The following is a 20,623-nucleotide window of genomic DNA, read 5'->3' on the forward strand; positions in this document are numbered from 1 at the left end:
ATTTCAATACAAAACTTAATTACAAAGAGGAGAGAAATCTTGTCACATACCATAACATGAATGAAACTCAAGCACATTATGCTAAGTCAAATAAGCCAGTCCCGAAAATACATACTGTATGGTTCCACTTACAGGAAATATCTAATGTAGTCAAATTCACAGAAACGGGAAACAGAATGATGGTTGCCAGACACCAGGAGAAGGGTGAGATGGGAGTTCTTGTTCAGTGGCCATAGATGTACAGTTCTGCAAGATGCACAAGTTCTGGAGATCTGTTGTCCAACAATGTGATATACTCAACACTACTAAACTTCACAAACTCTACACTTAAAAATAGTTAAGATGGTAAATTTTATGTTATGTGTTTTACCACAACTAAGAATTTTTAAGTATCTAAAACTTAATGACATTTCTATACCAATAAAAAAGAGAAAAAAATATTTTTAAAAACATGCCATTTGCAATGTCAATAAATTGTACAATGAAATACTTACACGGTGAAATGATAACATGTTGTTCAAAGACGTTAAAGAAGGCATAAATAAATGGACATATAAACCATGTTCATGGATTAAAACATTCAATATCCTGGACAAGGTGATCTATAGAGTCAATGCAACATCAGTCAAAATCCCAACAAGTTGTTTTGTGGAATTTAACAAGCTCCCTCTAAAGTTTATATTTAGAGGGCCAAAAATAGCTAAGATAGCCCTGAAAATGAAGGGCAAGATGGGAGATTTGTCTTACCAATTTTTTTAAATTTTTGTAATCTTTATAAAGTATAAAAATTTTTAAAAGATGGCATTGTATTGGATAGAAATAGACCAGTCAAGCAGCAAAAAAAAAGAGCTCAGAAACAGACCCACATATAAACTTATTACATAACTGGCATTATAGAGTGGGGGAGAAGGAATGAAATTTTTAATACACTTTTCTGGAATAATTGTTTATGAGAGAAAAATAGATTTGACTCCTTCATCACACTATAAACAAATATATGGTGTCATTCCAATTATATAAAGCTCATGATAATGCAAAACCACCTATTGTTTAGAGATGAAAGTGCATGTAGTAAAAATCATTAAAGAAAGAAGAAATGACATCACAACACAGCAAAGTGGTTTGCCCTGCCCTGGCAAATACCTAAGTCTCTGCCCCTTACAATGTAACAGGTGCGCTGAGACAAAGAAATATGGGCCAAATGAAAAAACAGATCAAAACTCCAGACAAAGAATTAAGTGACAAGGAGATAGCCAACCTATCAGATGCACAGTTCAAAACACTGGTATGGTAATCAGGATGCTCACAGAAATGATTGAGTATGAATGCAAAATAAAGGAAGAAGTGGAGGCCATGAAAAGTGAAGAAAATAAAGAAAAATATACAGGGAACCAACAGTGAGGGGAAGGAAACTGGGACTCAAATCAACAATTTGGAACAAAAGGAAGAAATAAACATTCAACCAGAACAGAATGAAGAAACAAGAATTCAAAAAAATAAGGAGAGGCTTAGGAACCTCTGGGACAACTTTAAACATTCCAACGTCCAAATCATAGGGGTGCCAGAAGGAAAACAGGAACAACAAGAAGTTGACAACTATTTGAAAAAATAATGAAGGAGTACTTCCCCAATCTGGCAAAGGAAATAAACATGCAAGTCCAGGAAGCTGAGAAAGTCCCAAACAAGATGGACCCAAGGAGGACACACAAAGACACATCATAATTAAATTACCCAAGATTAAAGATAAGGAGAGAATATTAAAAGCAGCAAGAAGAAAGGAGAGCATTACCTACAAAGACATTGCCATAAAGCTATTAGCTGACTTCTCAAAAGAAATCTCACAGGCAAGAAGGGGCTGGAAAGAAGTATTTGAAGTCATGAAAGGCAAGGATCTACATCCAAGATTACTCTATCCAACAAAGCTATCATTTAGAATGGAAGAGCAGATAAAGTGCTTCCCAGATAAGGTCAGGTTAAAGGAGTTCATCATCACCAAACCCTTATGAAATGTTAAAGGGACTTATCTAAGAAAAAGAAAAAGATCAAAACTATGAACAGTAAAATGACAACAAACTCTCAACTGTCAACAACTGAACCTAAAAAAACAAACACAAAAACAAAACAAACTAAGCAAACAACTAGAATAGGAACAGAATCACAGAAATATGGATCATATGGGGGTTACCAGTGGGAAGGAAGAGAGGAGAGATTGGGGGAAAGATACAGGAAATAAGAAACATAAATGGTCAGTACAAAATAGGCAGGGGGAGGGTAAGAATAATATGGGAAATGGAGAAGCCAAAGAACTTAACACGCATGACCCATGGACATGAACTAAAGTGGGGAGGAGGAGAATGATGGAGGGAATGGGGGTACTGGGCAGAGGGAATACAGGGGAGAAAAAAGGAATGAGACAACTGTAATAGCATAATCAATAGAATATATTTTAAATATAAATAAATAAAAATGTTTAAAAAAAGAAAAGAAAGAAGCAATTAGAAACACAATGACATGACTGGTTCCACTGAGAAGGAAGGAGTGGGACAGGGAAGACCATCCAGGGGCTTGAAAGACAATGGTGATGTTCATTTCTTAAACTGGGTGGGTTTTGTGTCATTGTTCGTATGTCTTAGATGTGTTCTGTACATCATTTTGTATACTCTTAATGTTATTAAAACATGTAAGAGAAAAAGATGAAGAAATGGCCGAAGTTTGCCATGATGAGAAAAGCACCAGCGAACTGACAGGGGTCGGTGCGTGCTCCTTCCTAACCCAGAGTTTGCTCTGGATAAAGTAATTTCCTGTCATTTCGTCTTTTCGCTTTTGGTTGGGGTTAACACTACATACCACACAGAAATCTTCCGGGGATCACAAAAGGCAGTGGTGATGAAAGTGTCTTGTAAAAGTAAAAGGGCCATGCGAATGTGAAGTGGCATTATTCTCGACAATTTCAGACTGCTTGCAGAGAACAAAAGCCACAGCTTGTGACTCAGTCCCAAACCCCTCACTGGGGCCCGCCCTGGCTTACAGAAACCAGCCGTGGTGAGCAGTCTGGGCTCCGCTCCACACCTGATCCCTCCCTTTCACCACTGCACTCACCAAATTCCATTGTAAATGTCGCTTCCTCCCACCCACCCACCCCCCAAAAAATACCCTTAAAAATCATACCCTCAAAGCCAACAAAAGATTTGTTATTTGTTCGGGGTTTTGTTTTATTGTTTAAATCCATGTTCCTGTTTCCCGCCACTACCATGGATGCACCTGGGTGTTCAGCAGGTGCACTGCGAGCTTTTGTTGGTTCTCTTCAACCTCTTGTTGAGCTCACCCACCAGGTCCCCAGAAATGAAGGGTTAGGGCTTTCCCTGAGCCCTGCCTGAGGCAGTGGGCCTTTGACCACAGAAACAACTCCTTCTTCCTCTTTGGATGAAGATCTTCTCGGTTCAGAAAGCTCTGAAAGCAGGGGAAAGGAAGGGCAGGATTCAGAATTTCTCTTTGCAAACCGTGGGCTTGTTCATGGGAGGTGTGTCTTAGGTGTAGCCGAGTTGCTTTATTGGGGAGTTGACTGCTGGAAGCCAAAAGTTTCCCCTGCTGACACCCCCTGGGCATCCAAGCTCTATCTTCCTCTTCACAGGAAGGTCTCCTTGATGGCCAGGGTTGTGGGGCCACCACCATTGGCCCCTCCCTAGAGGTTCAGGAAAACACCCCAACTCTCCCCACCGCATCTTGCTTTCTGCCCACATGAGGGCGCTCGCTCCACACCCCAAATTACCCGTCTCTGCCGGCCTGAGGTATTTTCCACAAAGACTTGAGTAGAGCCACGGCTTGCACAGGGCTGGGCAGACCAGGAGCTGGAGCCTGGGTCCCTTCCTGTGGTCCAACCATGCAAGTCTCTACTCCCTGCAAGGCAGAGGAGACAACTAGAGAAGGAAGGACTCCAAAAGGTGATGGTTCCTGCCTTCTCAGGACACCCCTGCCCCAGGGAGGAAAAAGAACTACTTCCACAAAGTTGGGCCCCCAGGGAAGTGGGAAGTGAGTAAGAGGGGCAGATGGACACAGTCTTACCCTGAAGTCCCCAGAACCTACAGGGGAACTTGCTTGGTTCACATCAGGCCTGGAGGGGACAGAACTGTGACAGATGCTGCACTGCCCTGAGACAGTTTACGCTTTTGCCCCCTACTCCCACCTTCTCCCTGCAAACACTAATAATGCAAACATGGGGCCTGGGGTCTGAGAGTCACTCTTAACTCCAGGAAATAGCCAGAGTGATTCCTTCTGCTGAGGCTGCAGGGGTGGGCAGGGCTCTATACTGACAACAAGGCTTGAAGCTGCGGTTTGCCCAGCTCCAGGGATCCCTCTGCCCCGCCCTGCCCCACCCATGACTCATGTGTCCCTGCAGCTGCCAGCTCCCCAGACCGCCACCCCAACACAAAGGATGCTGTCCCTGAATGCAGGGACAGGCTGCTAAAGCATGCCTCCCACCTTAGACCAGGGCGTGGGCAGCTGCAGTGAACTCAGCTGTCTTCAGGGGTCTCAGAAAGAACACCCCGGGCCAGGCTTTGGGTATGCCACATGTGTCCTCTCGGCCCCCACTTCATGGTGGTGAGAAAGTGAGCTGGCCCAGCCCAGGGCCCTCCTGGCTCTTCCTCTCTCACCACACCCAGAGCAAAACACATCTTCTGGAACCCTGCTAGCACTGTCCCTGCCCCACGCTGGACCCTTCACAGCCTGGCTCAAGCACCATTTCCCTTTCCAAGCCCATCCAGAACCCTCTCTACTGGGGACCGCTTGCACCTTTCCTTAAGAGGGCTTTGTCCGGAGCGGGCACCTTTTCTAATTCACGTAATGGCTCCTTAGGAGCTAGCAGCAGCCTTGTCAGAGTTGGATCCACCATCCTGCGGACCCTCCCACCAGCTCCCCTGGCCTAGGGAGTCACTGAGTCACTCCCGGAGCATTCTGAACATACCCTCTGCCGGCTGGGACAGCGCCAAGCAGAGGAGGAAGCAGAACTCATTGGAAAGCAAGGACACGTGATTAAAGTTGACAAAAATGTGTATATATTTATTGTACAATTACCGACCACTGGATTGGACTTAAGCCACCTAGAGGGTGCCTCTACCTTCCCAATTTATTCTTAGCTACTGAGACCTCACGGTAGAACACAGCCAAAGCTCCCGAAAAGTGATATGTTCCTGGAAGTTCACCACCTGGTCCCGTTCTGGTGCAGGCCAGCCGTTGGCATTGCACTTGGGGACTTCTGCAGCTTCCAAAGTGCTGCAGTGAAAAATTCAGACTCCGTGGTGATGAGAACCTGTGTTCTCTCTCTTTCACCCTCCCAGGCAGCCCTCTCTCCTGTAAATGGCTCAAGAGGGTACTCACTTGTCACCAGAGATCCCAATGCACCTTGGGTTCATTTGGCTTGACCCCTCCTTTGTGCCTGCCCCTCACTCAGAGGGAGTGAATGCCAGGCTGAGAGTATCCCCAACCCCTTCAGGGGAGTGGACCTATGAGCTCAGTAAGGCCAAGCCATGTGAACTAGGACCCCAGCATGCCAGTCAGATGCATTTAGCACCTCCCCCTTTCTAATCTGCTTCTAAAGGGCAGGAGGTAGGAAGAGCTAAGGAGGATGGGTGGTTTGGGGATTCTAAGGAACAGATAGGGCTGCAGCTGGAAACCATCCTCCAGGGGTTCCAAAAGAAGTAGGGAAGTGTGGGGTGGGGGGAGTGGAGGCTGCGAACCCAGCCCTTCACGCACAGCCTCACAGGGCCACACACCACAGGCTGACACACCCAAGAAGTGCCCTCTCACACTCCAGAAAAGCCTATGGTGGGAGCCACGCCACCAGAAGCCTTAGCCAGGATCCAACCCACACTCCTGACTCCTGCACAGACCTGCCCAGTCTGGAGCCCGCACGGTGGGCCTGAGCGGTACAGCTGCACCAGCCCCAGGGTGGCCAAGGGACAGCCAACCTGGCCAGAAGTCACCTTCTAGCTGCAGCCAAGCCAAAGAGAGTGTGGAGGGGATGCACTGAGTACTCGACCTGCCTGCAGCCGCTGGCCAGGGGTGCGCCACGCCCCACCCCATGGCTTGCACAACACCCACCAGGCCCATTCAACTTTTTCATGCCTCCTGCTCCGGAGCTGTTGAAGAGGGCAAGGGAGGGAGCTGGCGGGAAGGTGGGGGACCCAATGGAGACCACTGCTCAGTTTGCCTGCCTTGGTGACAAGTGGCATATGGTGACCTCATGGTGGAGAGCCAGAGCAGAGTGTGTGTGTGTGTGTGTGTGTGTGTGTACATGTGTAGGGGGAAGGTGGAAAAGGGTGCCCCACAGAGGGTGTTCAGGCTCAAACCTAGATAGAGGAGGGGGTGTAGCCAGTGATATGATTTAAATTTTGAAGGACTTCTACAACATCTACCCACCAGCAAAAATAAATTCCTACTACCACCCACCTTCCTCCTCCCACCCCCACCCTGGAATTCTACCTTCTACCTGGAGCTTTAGGATTAATGAGCCCGCCTGCCTGTAAGCATCACTAGTTACTGCCCCTCCACCGAGGGTAATGGCAGGAGTGGGGGTGGGATTTGCTGCTACCCAGGGGGGGAATGGAGGAGAGGGAAGAGGGCTGCCAAGTTTGCCCATCTTTTTTTTATGTATTGATATTAGGGAGAGAGAGGAAAGGAGAGAGAGGAGAGAGAAATACTTTGTCCCACTTATTGATGCGTTCATTGGTTGATTCTTGTATGTGCCCTGACCAGGGATTGAACCCACAACCTTGGTGTACCAAGTCTATGTTTTAAACAACTAAGTGACCTAGCCAGGGACCACGTTTGCCCTTCTTTTTTTTTTATTATTTTGTCTTATTTTTTATTTTGTTTTGGTGGAGGTGGGGCAGGGGGAGTTGTTATGTTTTGTTTTTGCCCTTCTTATTAGTGTCATCAGGGAAAACTCCTGTGAGCAAGGTAAACTCCACTACCCCCAGGTACCACACCCCAGACAACCCCGGTGTCCTCACTCTCAAAGCACTTTCCCCCTTAGCTTTCTCTGCATCTGAGCAGCATCCGTGGAGGGCAAGCAAGAGCCTGGCCCCACTTCCCCATTTTCCAGCAGAGCAAAACTAAGCCTGGAGAAGCTCAGCGAGGTCCACAGTGAAGAAGACCAGGAAGAGGAGTGGGAGCGCAGGGCCCTAGCTCCCGGAGGCTCTCAGCCCACCCGAGGAGAAGCTCTGCCTTGCCCACCCCACCCCCAGCCAAGGTGGACAAAATGTCTTCAAAACTAGCCCCCAGACACCTGGAGTGGGAAAATCTTTATTTCCGCTGGTGGAAGGGAAGGCTGAAGCGGGGCCCATCTGGGAGGGAGGGGGCGATAGGGCCGAGGAGCATCTGCGAAAGGAGCTGTAGAGGCCGGGGCGGCGGCTGAGCCCCGTCATTTGTGGTCCTCCAGGAAGAAGTCATTGTAGGCCATGCACAGCGTGGTCAGGAACACCGAGTACTCCTTAAAGTCGATCTCCTGGTCGCAGTTTTTGTCCAGGCTCTTCATCAGGTCATCGATACTGCCCTCCTGCATCTTCTTGGAGGGCCCAAGTACAGGGACACGTCAGCCAGCCCTCTTGGCCCTGCCCCACCACTGCAGGTGCCTCCTGCCCCTGGAAAGGCAGCCCCACGGTGACCCCCACCTGAGCCGGCAACACTCTGAGCATCTGGACCCCCGGTCCCTCCCCAGCCCACACCCAGCACAGGGCCTGGCACCAAGCAGGGTGTGGGGACCTGATACTTGAACTTAAATAAATTATAGTAGGAAGGCAAGGCCACCCGCCCTTTCCCTCACCACTTTCCACCATCCAGATTTTATATGACACCTGACAGGAACAGCTTGGTGACACTGTGGCATTGAGCATGATCCGAGTCTGACTTATGCTGTCCCTTTGGCAGATAGGTGAGGATGGACGCAGACTATTCGCATCTCTCCACGACAGCAGCGTGTGGGAGCTGAGGAGCCGCAGTACCCTTCACTGCTAGCAGAACTTGCAGGGCAGCTGGACGGAGATGAGTGCCTGGCACCCAACCGTCATCCCTGTCTGGTCCCCTGCCCTCCCAACCCAGCCCCACCAAGAGAACGGAGACAGGGCCCTGGAGCCGTGCAGGAAGAAAACACAGACACCCTGCCCTCCCCTCCCCACAGGGGGAAGCTCCAGCTTTTCCACAGGAGACAGGGCGTCAGGACGTACAGAGATGGAAACAGCTTCTCTGTGACGCAATCCTTGTCCCTAGTCTGGGCTCCTGTTGTAGCCAGACCCTCCCCAGGGCCTCTGTCCTCCTGTAATTAACCCCTACTGGACCCTTGGCCCCTCCCTCGGCCCTCATTAACTCCAGGATGCAGAACATCTGGCAGGAAAGCCGGAGAGCAGGCCTGGCGACACACACACACACCTGCTTCAGTCCCCTGCCCCCCTGCCCACAGGGGCACACTTGGGGGAGCTCCTCTCTGGGGAGGCCCACCAGGGTTCAGTATAAGACTGAACTTTAAAGGAAAAGGGAAGAGCGATACACAGGCCTTGCCTGGAATTCCAGCTCAGCCTCTCACAGGTCAGATGTCCCTAAACAAGTCATATAATGTATCTGAGCCTCAACTTTTTTAACTGTAAAAAAAATATCATAACTACTTCATAGGCCGTCCCCTCTGCCAGTTGTCTCTCTCCCAACATCTGCATCTGGCAACAAGCAGTCCTGTCTCCTTCCAAACCCGTGTTCACAAACTTGCAGAGCTATCCTTTTGGTTCCTGGGGCAGCGCCAGCTGAGAGCGGTGCGTGTAGGGGCTCTGCCCTTGAGCTGTGCCCAGCCCGGCCTAGACCCCCTGGGTCCCCTCATCCCCTGCAATGCCTCACATAGGCTCTGCCACCCCTGTGTGGGCCTGGCCTCCAATCAAAGATTCCTTGATTTCATTCTCTAAAGCCTCACACAGACTTCCTTCTTCCCAGTGAAATCCGACTGACCCCGCAGCCTGGAGGTCTAGAGTCCTGCGGGCCTAAAGCGCTCACCTTCTTCCTTCGGTCTCTGTCCCTTTTTGGCCACCCTGCTCCTGGCTGAGACTACAGTACCCTGGGGGCAGGCGTGTGTCCCCTCACTCTGGGTCTCTATGGAGGCAGGGCCGGGTCTCCCACCTCCACTGGAACACCCCCCCCCCCCCCCGACAGTGGTATCAATGCTTCGGTGCTTCCTCTTTTCCTCCCTCCCCTCCCGTGGGGCCCACAGGAAACACACACACTTGGGCGGGTGAGGCGGCGGCCACCTACCTCGCCAAGACACAGCTCCTTCTTGATCAGCTCCTTCAGTTCCTTCCTACTCAGCGTCAGTTTGCTGCCCTCTCTCCCAGAATATTTGTGGAAAGTGGTGACCATCGTGGCCAGGGCCTTCTCGAGAGGGGTCTCCATGAGGGTGTGCAATTCTGGAGGGGGAAGGGAGGGGACAGGTCACACTTCCTGGGAAGCCAGGTCTTCTGCTGCCCCCTATCACTAGCCCATCTCCCAGACCCATCCCTCAAGGATCAGAGACTGGAATCCATGAGACCAAAACCCACCAACAGGTGGACTCAAATGTGTCACGGATGGTTCTAGTGAGAGCCAAGCTCAAGTGGAACAGTCAGAGTGCAGAGAGACCAGCTCCCGAAGGAGGCTGCACACCGCCCTGCTCCGGGGACGCTCAAAACGGGGTCTCGGGGCCGAAGTATGACAAGATGAACTCTCCAAAAGAAGAACTGGTGATAGATGATGGAGCAAATAAGGGGTCAGGATTTTCTCCCTGCCCCATCCAGCCTAGACATTCCTTTCCAGAGGCACCCCAGTCACCCTCCTTTGCCTCCTGTCCTATGTGGGAGTAGGGAACAGGGCAAAGAGGGAGTTCAGAGGTTGGAGGGGGCTAGAGCTGGACCCGGGAGATAAGATCTCAACAGGAAACAGAACAGAGGTGACTGGGCTTGTCCAGCTGGTCTCCAGTCTCTGGCCCAGAGAACTGTGCCCGGAAACTGGCCACAAGGCAGCAAAGGGGGTGCACTTATTGAATCTCCAGATCATTCTGAGAGCTGGATCCAGAGGTAGCATTGGATGGGGCCCTCTGGTTCATCAGCACAGCCACACCCACCCAAGTAAAGAGGCAGCTGGAGCTCCTGTGACTCAGACTTGAAAACCACTTCCCCCTTTGGGAGGAAGGAGGCGACACCCAGGGAACTTGGAGGCTGCAGGTAAATCTGTGCAGAGTCCAGAGCAAGCAGGGAGAAGCTACTGGCTCTCATTGTCAACCCAAAGACCGCCCCATGATTCTCGAACTGGACCTGTCATTCACCTCACACCTACCAAAAACCTCAGCTTCTCCCCACCTCCTGGAGACTCAGCCAGGACCAAAGTGGAGGCAACCCCAGAACCCCTCTCAGGAAATGCTCAAAGCCACAGTTCAAATGCCCTGCTCACCTTTCCCTAAATAGACGCTTACTCATTGGGCCAGGTCTCCGTTGGTGGAGGTCATTGTGGCTTGTCACCCTCTGGCCCCATCATCACCCAGCTTGCCCTACCATGTAGATGAGCAGGGAGATAAGAAAGAAGAACTCACCAAGGAAAGACCAAACCAGAGAACTCTCGCAGCAAAAACAGGCTCCCTTCCACTTTTCTCCGCCTTTATTCCCTCTCTCTAGTCCCCAGGAAATTAGCAGAGGGGCAGGGCCAATGAGAAGGGGCTAGGGACATGAAGAGACCCAGGTCAGAGTCTCCTGGGACAGGGCTGGGGAGAAATCCCCTCTGCCAATCTTACCTTTCTATTTCCAAAGGAAGGGACGGCACACTGAGCCCCCTGAGACATACACATCATCAGCCCTGGAAGCTTTGTTTCCCCAACAGAAAACCAGAATTCACAATCTGATGGGTCAATAGGGCAGGAGAGAAAAGGCCAGGCTATCCTAGAAAGAAGAAGACCCAAGAGGTGTGGACCAAACACTGGGTATCTCCCATGCCCTAGGCTGCGGTCCACTTGGGCCCTCCCGACCTCTTCAAGAGCAGAGCAGACACACCTGGAGATGAGAATTAGATGGAAAGATGTTTCTTGCCAAGGCGATGGTCTAGGTCATTAGTTAGTATAGAGCCTAAGGTTTTGAAATGGCTTTCAAATGAACGATTTCTTCTACACCTCATTCAACTTCCTGAGAAAGAATTGTCAGAGGCTCTTGGAATGGAGGACTGCAAATCAGGGCCTGGGGAGGGGGTCCAGGGAAGGGTAGGTCCTGGTGATGGGATAGAGGTTTGGATTGTGGACAGCAAGTTCCAGGTGCAGTAATGAATGGGGTAGGGGTCAGGGAGAGTTGCCTTATCCCAAGAGAGACTCATTGTTCTACCATGAACCAGTCCAAGCCTGAGAACAGAATGGAGTTGGGGGCTTAGCCCCTGTGGCTGCTGTAGCCCCACCCTAGCTTGCCTAGGTCTTCTCTGCGGCCCCACTCCACACCTACCCCCAGCTTGCAAGGCCAGAAAGGCAGCGGGGACTGGTTGCCTAGCAACAGAAGTTTCCAAAGCAGAGTGTGAAACTGGAGGAGGCTCTGGGGAGGGCACTCCCCAGGGTTATGGGCAGACTTGGGGCAGGGCGGAAGGCAGAGAGAGAGGAGGGAAGAGGCAAACTTTTTCCTGGACCAAAGTTCTTCCAAAGTCTCTGTAGTCACACTGAGGGAATATCTGAGTCACCTACCCCATTCTTCTAAAACTTGAAAGAAAAACAACACGATGAGAAGGAAAAGGGAAAGCTTAGAAGGTCAAGGGGACAACCCCCTGCCTCTGGACCTGCCCTCTCTACTCAGCTCTTCCTTAGAGGTCCCCATGCACCCAGGTGTGGCCTGGGAAGCTAACCTCCATCCCACCCACTGGAGGCTGGAGCTACTGCCCTTTAACCTATAGAAAAGTAACGCCGTGCCTGACATTTTGGGGGTGGGGGGCAGCCTCAATTTTATTTATCAGATCATATGTCTGGAATTTTGTCTTCAGAACTGTGGCCGCCTCCCACTGTCTCCCTCACTCCCACTACAGCCCCTGTCCTCCACTCACCCCTTCCGAGCTGTTCCGTCCTTCTCTGAAGGAATGCGATCCCTAACTAATAACAGCTCTCACTCCTCCCAGGACCTCTGGGACAAAGACAGGGGGTTAGAGAAGGACAATATTCTCAGGCCGTTGCCAAGAGCCTGGTCTCCCTCCACATCGCCCCTCTGATCCGATCACGCCCAGGAAGGACTCACACTCATGCCTAGGGGTTTAAGCCGTGCAATGGAAGGAGGTACCAGGACCGAGCCCACCTCCACATCCCCCACGGCCTCCCCATGACTCAGCCCCTTCCCCCACCGCACCCTCAAGGCGCACAAGCTTCATCCCAGACACCAACCAGGAGCAGATGTGACCTTCCACCCATCCCAGCCTTAGTCAGAGGTCCGGCCGGAGCCACCATTGGAGAGGTGGGAGTAGCAAATGCCCCAACTAAGATTCTAGAGCTGGCACATTCCGAGCCTCTGGGGGTCCCTTTACCTGCCTTTGGTCCACTCAGAGTCAACTCCGTCACACACACACACACAGTCACACTACATCCCTCCCCCATCCTCCAGTTCTCTCCACAAAACTGCAGCTCAGCTCCCTTAGCCCTCAGCCTCGACCCCATGCCCCTAGCGTCTTTCAGACCATTAGACTCATAGTTTTCAAAAATCTTTATTGAATTTGCTCAGCATCCTGCACACATTCGGAGGAGCCAGGGCGAGGCTTTGTGCTCACTGCCCACAGGGGAAACTCCAGCTGGCAGGCCCCCACCGCATCTGAGGGGCCCTCATTTCTTCCGGGGCAGCTTGTCGGGGAAGCCCTCGAAGAACTCGTTGCACATCATGGCGATGCAGGAGAGGAAGACACAGTACTCCTGGAAGTCCACCTCGTTGTCCTTGTTGCTGTCTAAGTTGCTCATCAGCTTCTGGAATGCTGCTTCATCTGTCCTTTTCTGCAAGGGGAAGAAGCTACAGGTAGACACCAGCACCCGAGGGACGGAGCCAAGACCAGACCAGGTGTCCACATGCAGGTGGGCTCAAGAAGGCGCAGCCAGTGCTGGGGGGTCCAGCTTTGGAACTCCAGCCTCGGGGACTAAGCTAGGCCAGGAGGTGGGCTCCCTGCAGATGAGGAAATCTGAGCCCCAGGGTGTTACTGGAGAAGGGGACCGCATCTTCCCCCAAGGTCTTTTTAAGAATCCAATTCGCCAATGGTCATGAAAGCGGTACACAAACTGCATAAAGTCTGATACAGGTGGAAGCTGTGCCTGATCAGGGGAAATAAGCAGGTGAGTATCTCCTTAACTGTCTTCACATCTAAAAGCCAAATAGAAACTCAAAAGCTGTTCTTTGCTAAGTGATGTTGGGCCATCCTGGTTCGCAGATCTCAGCTTTGCACACTGACTGCCTCAGGATGTTACTTAGCTTCTCTGAGCTTTGGTTGCCCTTCAGTTAATTTGTGCAAAGCCCCTGGCCAATTGTTGGACCGGTAACCTGCCTGTTCATTCTCAGCCTCCTTTCTGCTGGGCGCCAGAAAGTGAGTGGTGGGTCCTCACTCTGTCTCCACCCCGGGCAACCAGAGTAAGCTCTCTGCCCCACCTTCCCCAACTCAACCTTAGGTGCCAGCTGAAGCCACGGCTCTGCAGAAAGACTGGTACCCCCCAGGGCCCTAACCCCTCCTCTGTGGGGGACGCCCCACAATGGAGACTCGTTCCCAGGCAGTAGTCACTCACCCCCAAGAAGCTGGGCATCTCCCGGGTCAGCAGGTCCTTTAGCTCTGACTTATTGAGCTTGAACTTGTCACCTTCCTTGCCCGAGTACTTGTGGAAGGTAGACACCATCACATCCAGGGCCTTCTCCAGAGGGTATGCCATGGTAGCAGTCGAGATCTGCGGGCGGGGGTCACAGAGGCCTCCTTATCTACCCCACCCCAGCTGTGTAATTAGAATGCCCCGCCCCACTCCCATCACTCAAGGTACCCTTGGTGACATTCTACTCCCACCACGGGGGGAGCCCAGAAAGGTGGGGCTCAACTCCTGGGGGGAGCACAGTGGGAAAGGTGTGTTTTGGCAGCACACACTTGCAGGATCCACTGAACGGGCTCTGGGTTTCAGGCAGCAAACTCCCGGGGCCTCACTCAGTCCACTCAGCCCACAGCAGCCCGCCCAGCTCATTCTCCCCCCTCCCAGCACTGGGCGAGGCTGCTGGAGCCTGCCCAGGAGCCTGTAGCGGAAAACACCAGCGGTCTAGTGTAGGGAGGGGCAGGGTGAGGTGGCAAAGGCAGGGATGCCGGGGAGGCCGATCGCCCATGGGCTGGGCTGCTGGGTGCTGGGCAGAGGCTCACGGACACTACCAGACAAAAGCTCGCAGTTGCCTTCTGCCTCCACTTTGCTTCCCACACCAGAGTATGCACACACAAGCCAGCAAACACAAGCCAATGTGCACACCCACCGGTCACACGCACACCAAACATACTAGAGCAATTGAACGTACTATAGCTCAAATCCAGCCACCTGCACGCGTCTTTCTTTGTTTTCTCTTTTGCACATTCACAGGTGTGCATGCACACACATCCCACCCCAGAGCCTCCACCTTGGAATCTCACATCTGGACCTCATCAGCACATCTGGCCCCTACCAGCCACCTCTTTTTCTTGCCCTGAGCCTCAACCTGCCACCCCTTGCTTGCCACTCAAGTGACCACAACTCACCAGTCCAAGAGAGAGGAAGCGCTGAGGAGAGAGGGTTGGGGAGACAGGAAGGGTGGGGAAAGCCCAGCGGTCTGACCTATTTATACCCCAGCCAGGCCCTGCCCATGGTGGTGGATGGGGGAGAGAGGGAGGCAGCCTTCCCGCCTGGGCCAATGTGGTGCATGCCAGGGCCCCCTCCACACGGCCCAGCCTGGAAACACAGCTCCCTGCCCTGAGGGGCCAAAGAGAGACAATGGGAGAGCCCAGTGGGCACAGCAGGGGCCTCAATGAGGTGGGCACCCTCCCCCCACAGTGTACACAGCTCGGCCTGAGTTTTAGGTAGCTGAAGGAAGGGGCAGTCTATGCCTGGGAATGGGGGGCAAAGAATAAGTGGCCCCACCCAGCAGCTAGGAAAGGGGATCCAGGTGTGGTGGGTGATGGGTGGGAAATTGCCCTGGAAACAGGACTGCCCAGGAATTAAGGGACAGGACCCCAGGCTCAGTGACTGGGACAGCTCACGCTGCCTTTCTCCCCTCCCCAAAGGGCTCTCTGCCATGCTGAGCGAGGCCCAGGGCAGGAGCTGGAGGTCTGGGAGGAGGAACAGGCTAACACCTAAAGGAGGCTCTGGGACCACCCAAGCTTGTCAGTGGAGAAGGGACCCTGGGAGAGGTAGTGACAGAGTAGGGAGTGGGAATCAGGTGTGGGAGTTCAGGGGCGGATTGGCGGTACCAGGAGCAGGTGGAGCAGGGAGGGCCCTCCCCAGTGGGAGTTTAGAATTGGGTAGGTGTCTGTAATGAAAAATGGGGTAGAAAGTTAGAGAGAAAAATGACACAAAATGGGAGAGTTAGGGATCAGGGTTAGCCCCTCAGGGTGGGATATGAATTCAGGGACTGAGTAAGGGTCAGAAGTAATGATTAAGACCCTCAAGTGGCTGTGGCTTCAGGGATGGGGTGCACCTCAAGGTCTCCCCTTCCCCTATGGTTTGCAAGGCACCCCTCCCTGGCTGGGACAACACCCTAATCCGATCTCAGGCACCCTAATCCAATTAGTGCTGCTCTCTGGGCTCACATAGCCCGGGGCAGGGAACAAACCCGCCCCAGCCCCACGGCCCCACCCTCCTTCACAACATCCTGTCAGAGGGCATCCCCGGGCTGCCCTCTCTCCCTCCCCAGGCTGCCCTCTCTCCCTCCTGAACAGCCCAATAAAGCTTGTCCCTCAAAGACCCCAGAGAGAGACCCCCAGCCTCTCCTGGACATCATCCTTGTGTAGATCCCACCCTCTCCTGCTGGACCACAGAGACCATTTCATTTCCACAGTGTCTGAAACTGCCCTCCGCCTCTTGTTCTCCAGTGGGAAAGGCCAGAGAGGAGCTAGAAGTCAGCAGACTTTGCCCTAAGGCCCTGGCTGTCCTCTTAAAAGAACAAAACCAAGCCAAGTGACACCAGTTCTTTATTAGGAGTTAAGTCGGCCTGTTCCTGTCGTGGTTTCATGTGTGCGCACACCCTGTCAGGCCCGGAGAGCCTCGAAACAAATCCCCACCCCTGCCCACCCCTCTCAGGCCGCTGTAGGGACGCAGAGCGTGGCTGCTGTACACGTCACTAGCTGTGATCCTGGAAACGGGTCCCTCATGGGTCCCCCACCAAGGGCAAAGGGAGAAGGCTCCAGATGGAGATATCAGGGGCAAAACTGGGAGACTCCTGGTGGAGAGGGTGCAGGAGAGGGGAGGGGGATGTGGGTGACATGATCAGGACCACCTCAGGCCAGGGACGGAGCGGATCCGAGCAGGCCCCGGCTTGCAGGTGCCCCACCTGCTGGAGCAGAGGCTACTGGGAGCAGGGAGGCTCCGGGGGGCAGTCCTTGAAGTAGTCGTGGCAGTAGGTGCAGAGGCAGGCAAGGGAGCGCACGTACTCAGCAAAGTCCACCTCGCAATCCTTGTTGGTGTCCAGAACGCTCATGAATTTATTGTAGTCACACTCCCGGAACTCCGTCTGTGAGGGGGTCGGGAGGGGTTGATGGGGGCAGGTTGAAGAAGGCAGGACACCTTACACAAGCACTGCTTCCTCCCCGCTACTCTTGTGTGATCCCACCCATCCCAACCCACACCCCCCCAGGGGCCAGTCTCACCCTCCCCACCCTGATAACTCACCACACCAGCCCCCTCCCAAACCCTCCTTCTCAGACCACGTACTGAGCACCCACTATTGCCACCGAGTGCCTCTATGTGCTAGGCATTCTTCCCATGCTCCCACTCCATCCTCCCAGCAGCCCTGGAAACCAGCAGGGCTGATGAGGAAACTGAGATTCCAGTGTCAGTTCCCTTCCCAGTACCCCCTCCGCATGGTCTAGCTCCACCCCTCTTGCTGTCCTATGCTCGGAGCTTGTCCAAGCAGTGCTTCCCCTCAGGGTCTGCACCCCAGGTGCTCACCGGGGTCCAGGTGGGCAGCTCCTTCTGTAGCAGCTCCTTGAGCTCTGCCTGACAGAGCTTGTGCTTGTCCCCACAGCGCCCCGCATACTCTCGGAAGGTGCACACGACGGCAGCCACCGCCTGCTCCAGAGGCCTAGCCATCCTCACTGTTGCAGAACAAGGATGTGACCCACAGCAGAAGCCCCGGTCACCCCCCGCCCCTCTACCCTCCATGTTTCTGGGACTGCTCCCAGGCCTGTCTTAATTTCCGCCAGGCTTCTGGCCCTACAAGCCCCTCCTCCTCCAAGCAGCCCACCCTGATTATACCAGTGTCACCTAATCTTCTTCCCTACAGCCCATCCCCTCCACCGAGTTGTTATTTTCCTGGACAGAGGTCTCATTTCCCCATCATCCCTGCAAGGCCCCCAAAGGACTCCCTGACTCTCTCCACATTTTCCCATTCCAGACACCCAAGAAAAACTCATCTCCCTCTGCGCCACCCCAGGACATATAACCCTTGGCCCTGGAAGCTTCCTCCCCTTCAGGACCCCAGAACTTCTGTAGGAACTTGCTCAAAGAGAGCCTTGCCCCATGCTCCCTGTCCTCAGGTTCTTGAAGAAGCTGGGCGTTCTTAGGAAGGGTCAGGTCCACGAGGGACGCCCACTGCCTCGCCATGCCTCACCGTCCCTCCCCTGACTCAGGGAAGCTGCATCCAAGGGAAATACTTCTGGGACCCTCTTGCCCCTCACTAGCTGCGCAGCCCTGGATGAACCGTTTACCCTGCCTGGGTCTCAGGCGCCTTATCTGTCAAGTGGGGTCAATCCCGTCTCACAGGCTGAGTCAGGCAGGTGTCATATCTACAAAGCGGGGCCAGTCTTACCTCCCGGGCCTAGACAGGGAGCTAGATCAGGTATTTGTCTACCTCTAATCTGCCCCGTCTGGGGCCATCCCAGCTTCCTGACCCCTGGGGGCCTTGAGACAGAAGGCTCTGCATAGGGGTACCCTGTTCTGTTGGAGGGGAAACCCTTTCTGGAATTTCCCTCCCCCCTTTCCACTGGCTCCTTTCACTGCCCTTCTGGGAGGACACTTGCAGCCTGGTGAGACCATCGGGCAGCCGGGAGCCAAGTGTTGTTTTCCTCTGAGCCCCATGACTCACTCCCGGTTCCCCCAGGGGATAGGAGTCTTACAACACGAGAGACCCAGGGCCAAGCCTCTGCTTCTAATCTGATGATTCCCCCTCTGCTGGGCCTATGGAACAAATGACCAGCAAACGGTTGTGGCTGTGTGGGAAGAGAAGGCAGGGGGAGCTGGGGCCAAGCACTCCCAGGGGTCTCTTTGTGGCAGCCCAGGATGGGAGCAGGGTGCCCAGGTTCCCAGGAGAAGACAGGGCCATGATCCCAGGGAGAGGAATCTCAGAGGTGCTCAGCTGCCCTTCTGGGCTCCTGCCAGCCTGCCCGGTGCCACCACTGCTGCTTTTCCAGAAGCTCGGTGCCTGGAAACTGGAGGGAATCCTCTCCTCCCCAAGCAGTCTGGCTTGTCTCAACCCGCAGCCAGGGAAGAAGGAAGGAAGCAAGGGGGAGGAGGAGGGAGCTAACCAAGGGTAGCCCCCGTGCTTTTAACCCATCGCCCCCACCCCAGGCCCAGCCCTCAGCTCTGACACACACCCCCTAACCCAAACTTCCCAGCGGACCCCCTCACCGTACAAGGGAACCTCTGAGTCCACTATATCTGACTTCCCTCACCTCATCAACCCTGCTGTGGTCATCCCTCCAGCCCCATGTCCGACCCTGGTCCTGGAGACAGATCCCGCGCTGCCTAACACCCAAACCAGAGCAGGACCCAAGCAGCCGGCACTTACCACTGGTGCTGGTGTTTCAACTGTAGGCACCTAGAAGCAGCATACCCCTATTTGTAGTCTGCCAGGGAAGGAAGAGGGTAATTATAGGAGAGCCCAAGCAGGTCAAGCGGAGGATGCCCCCGGGGCTCCCCCTCTTTCCGGAAGCACCTATTACTGGGGCTGTCACCCACCCACCTGTCCACGCACACATCAAAGGCCCTGTCTGGGCCTCAGTCATCACCCACTTCGTTCCTCCTCTGCTCTCCCCCAGGGCTGGGAACTGGGGCAGCCTCTCGCCCGTCTCCTCCTGGGCTAGCCCACCACTCCCATCCCCTACGCTTTGCTCTGGACAGGCGCCACAGAATGCAAAGTGGGAACACACTCCGCCCGGAGTAAGTTGGTACCCCAGAGAACCCCAGTGCCAGGGGGGTCTTGGAACATCTGGCTGAGCCCACCATTTACAGGTGATGAGAAGGAAGTCAGGGGACAGTCCCCTGCCTGATCTCGATTGCTTTGCGTTTGGTTGCTTTGGGCTGGTGACTGTACCTGCTCACAGCCCTAAGGAGACCACCTGTAGGATGTGTGAGGGAGGAAAAAATTTTTATTTTACCCTTCTAAGTTCTTTCGCTGATCTAATAATCAAATTAGATTACCAGGAGAAAAATTATTAACTTTGTATGTACAGGGATCTCCATAAGAATATGGGGTCCACAAGGGGTCAGACAAGTGGGGTGATAAGCTACTAGGAACTGAAGAGAAGGGGGCTGGAGGCTGGGACTTCAGAGGGGAGAAAGGCAATTCGCGTGGAGGTGGAAAAACAAATGTTCGCTGGGCCCGGAGGAGACACCGGGACACAGAGAGGACTCTGTCCCCAAGCCCGGCTGAGTCTCCCCTCCCGCACCCAGCCCAGCCCACGTTCTTTGCAGATCTTTCTGGTAATAGTGCTCTTCCTGGACCAGGTCCTTTATTTAAATTATTGTAGGCAGCTAAAGGGGACACAAATACTCTTCCTGAGACTTTTGGACCTCAATTGTCTTCGGCTCAAAGAATCCCCATGCCAGGGCGGTGCGTTCTGGGGATACGCATTCTGAACCCCTACAGGCGTCTTTGAGGCGCAGGAGGGAGGTGTGTTGCTCATAGGGCACTCGCAGCAGCGGTCTGGCTGGGCTGAGTTCTCTCACCAGCCCCTGCACGCCGGCCCCCACCACCGCCAAAGTGCCTTAAAGGAGTGTGGCCTGCAGACTCCTGCCCGGCCGCCTGTTTCCTGTCTTCCCCGCTCCCTTCAGCACCACCGCTCCTTGCAGTCCCATGAAGCAAAACGGGAGGCATGGGTTTCCTCTGGTTTTTAGCTTAAACACGTAGCCGTTTATGGCCACGGCATCATGGAGAGGGGTCCCCCTTGTCTCCCCAGCTCGAGTGGACCCTGGTCTTTAGCTCTGTCTTCTTTACTCCACAAACCAACAAAACTAAAGTTTGTTTTGGCTTAGTTCGGTCAATGTCTTCAGGGCACAAGGGGCCCTGGAGCCCCGCTCAACTCCTGGAGTCTGCTTTTACTTAGACTGTGATCCCTTCATTCCTTGCTGCTTTGTCAGCATTTACATACTTGAAAAAGTTGTGTTTTTTTTTCAATTCTGCGCAGCATTTTTTGA

At 53.3% G+C, this 20,623-nt stretch overlaps 3 protein-coding genes across 4 annotated transcripts; all 3 read right to left on the reverse strand.

Annotated features, from left to right (window-relative positions):
- Window positions 1–7,265: 7,265 nt before the first annotated feature.
- S100A5 (S100 calcium binding protein A5) lies at window positions 7,266–10,713 on the reverse strand. 2 transcript variants are annotated; one of them, XM_028503219.2, is made up of 3 exons: window positions 10,598–10,713; window positions 9,289–9,440; window positions 7,266–7,561 (listed from the first exon to the last, which is right to left on the reverse strand). In XM_028503219.2, the coding sequence occupies exons 2-3, from the start codon at window positions 9,424–9,426 to the stop codon at window positions 7,421–7,423; spliced, it is 279 nt and encodes a 92-aa protein (XP_028359020.1). In that variant the 5' UTR covers window positions 9,427–9,440; window positions 10,598–10,713; the 3' UTR covers window positions 7,266–7,420. The 2 variants fall into 2 exon arrangements, with proteins under 2 accessions (XP_028359020.1, XP_028359019.1); XM_028503218.2 differs by having other exon boundaries at window positions 7,266–7,564; window positions 10,598–10,712.
- Window positions 10,714–12,703: 1,990 nt separating this feature from the next.
- S100A4 (S100 calcium binding protein A4) lies at window positions 12,704–14,906 on the reverse strand. The gene is made up of 3 exons (XM_028502820.2): window positions 14,755–14,906; window positions 13,778–13,933; window positions 12,704–13,000 (listed from the first exon to the last, which is right to left on the reverse strand). Exons 2-3 carry the CDS (start codon window positions 13,916–13,918, stop codon window positions 12,836–12,838), a joined length of 306 nt encoding a protein of 101 aa, XP_028358621.1. The 5' UTR covers window positions 13,919–13,933; window positions 14,755–14,906; the 3' UTR covers window positions 12,704–12,835.
- A 1,258-nt stretch (window positions 14,907–16,164) lies between these two features.
- On the reverse strand, window positions 16,165–19,075 carry S100A3 (S100 calcium binding protein A3). Its single transcript, XM_036014984.1, has 3 exons — window positions 18,996–19,075; window positions 17,159–17,304; window positions 16,165–16,721 (listed from the first exon to the last, which is right to left on the reverse strand). The coding sequence occupies exons 2-3, from the start codon at window positions 17,297–17,299 to the stop codon at window positions 16,557–16,559; spliced, it is 306 nt and encodes a 101-aa protein (XP_035870877.1). The 5' UTR covers window positions 17,300–17,304; window positions 18,996–19,075; the 3' UTR covers window positions 16,165–16,556.
- Window positions 19,076–20,623: the final 1,548 nt, after the last annotated feature.

This window comes from Phyllostomus discolor, chromosome 14 (assembly GCF_004126475.2).
Source record: "Phyllostomus discolor isolate MPI-MPIP mPhyDis1 chromosome 14, mPhyDis1.pri.v3, whole genome shotgun sequence".
Lineage (NCBI taxonomy): Eukaryota > Metazoa > Chordata > Mammalia > Chiroptera > Phyllostomidae > Phyllostomus > Phyllostomus discolor.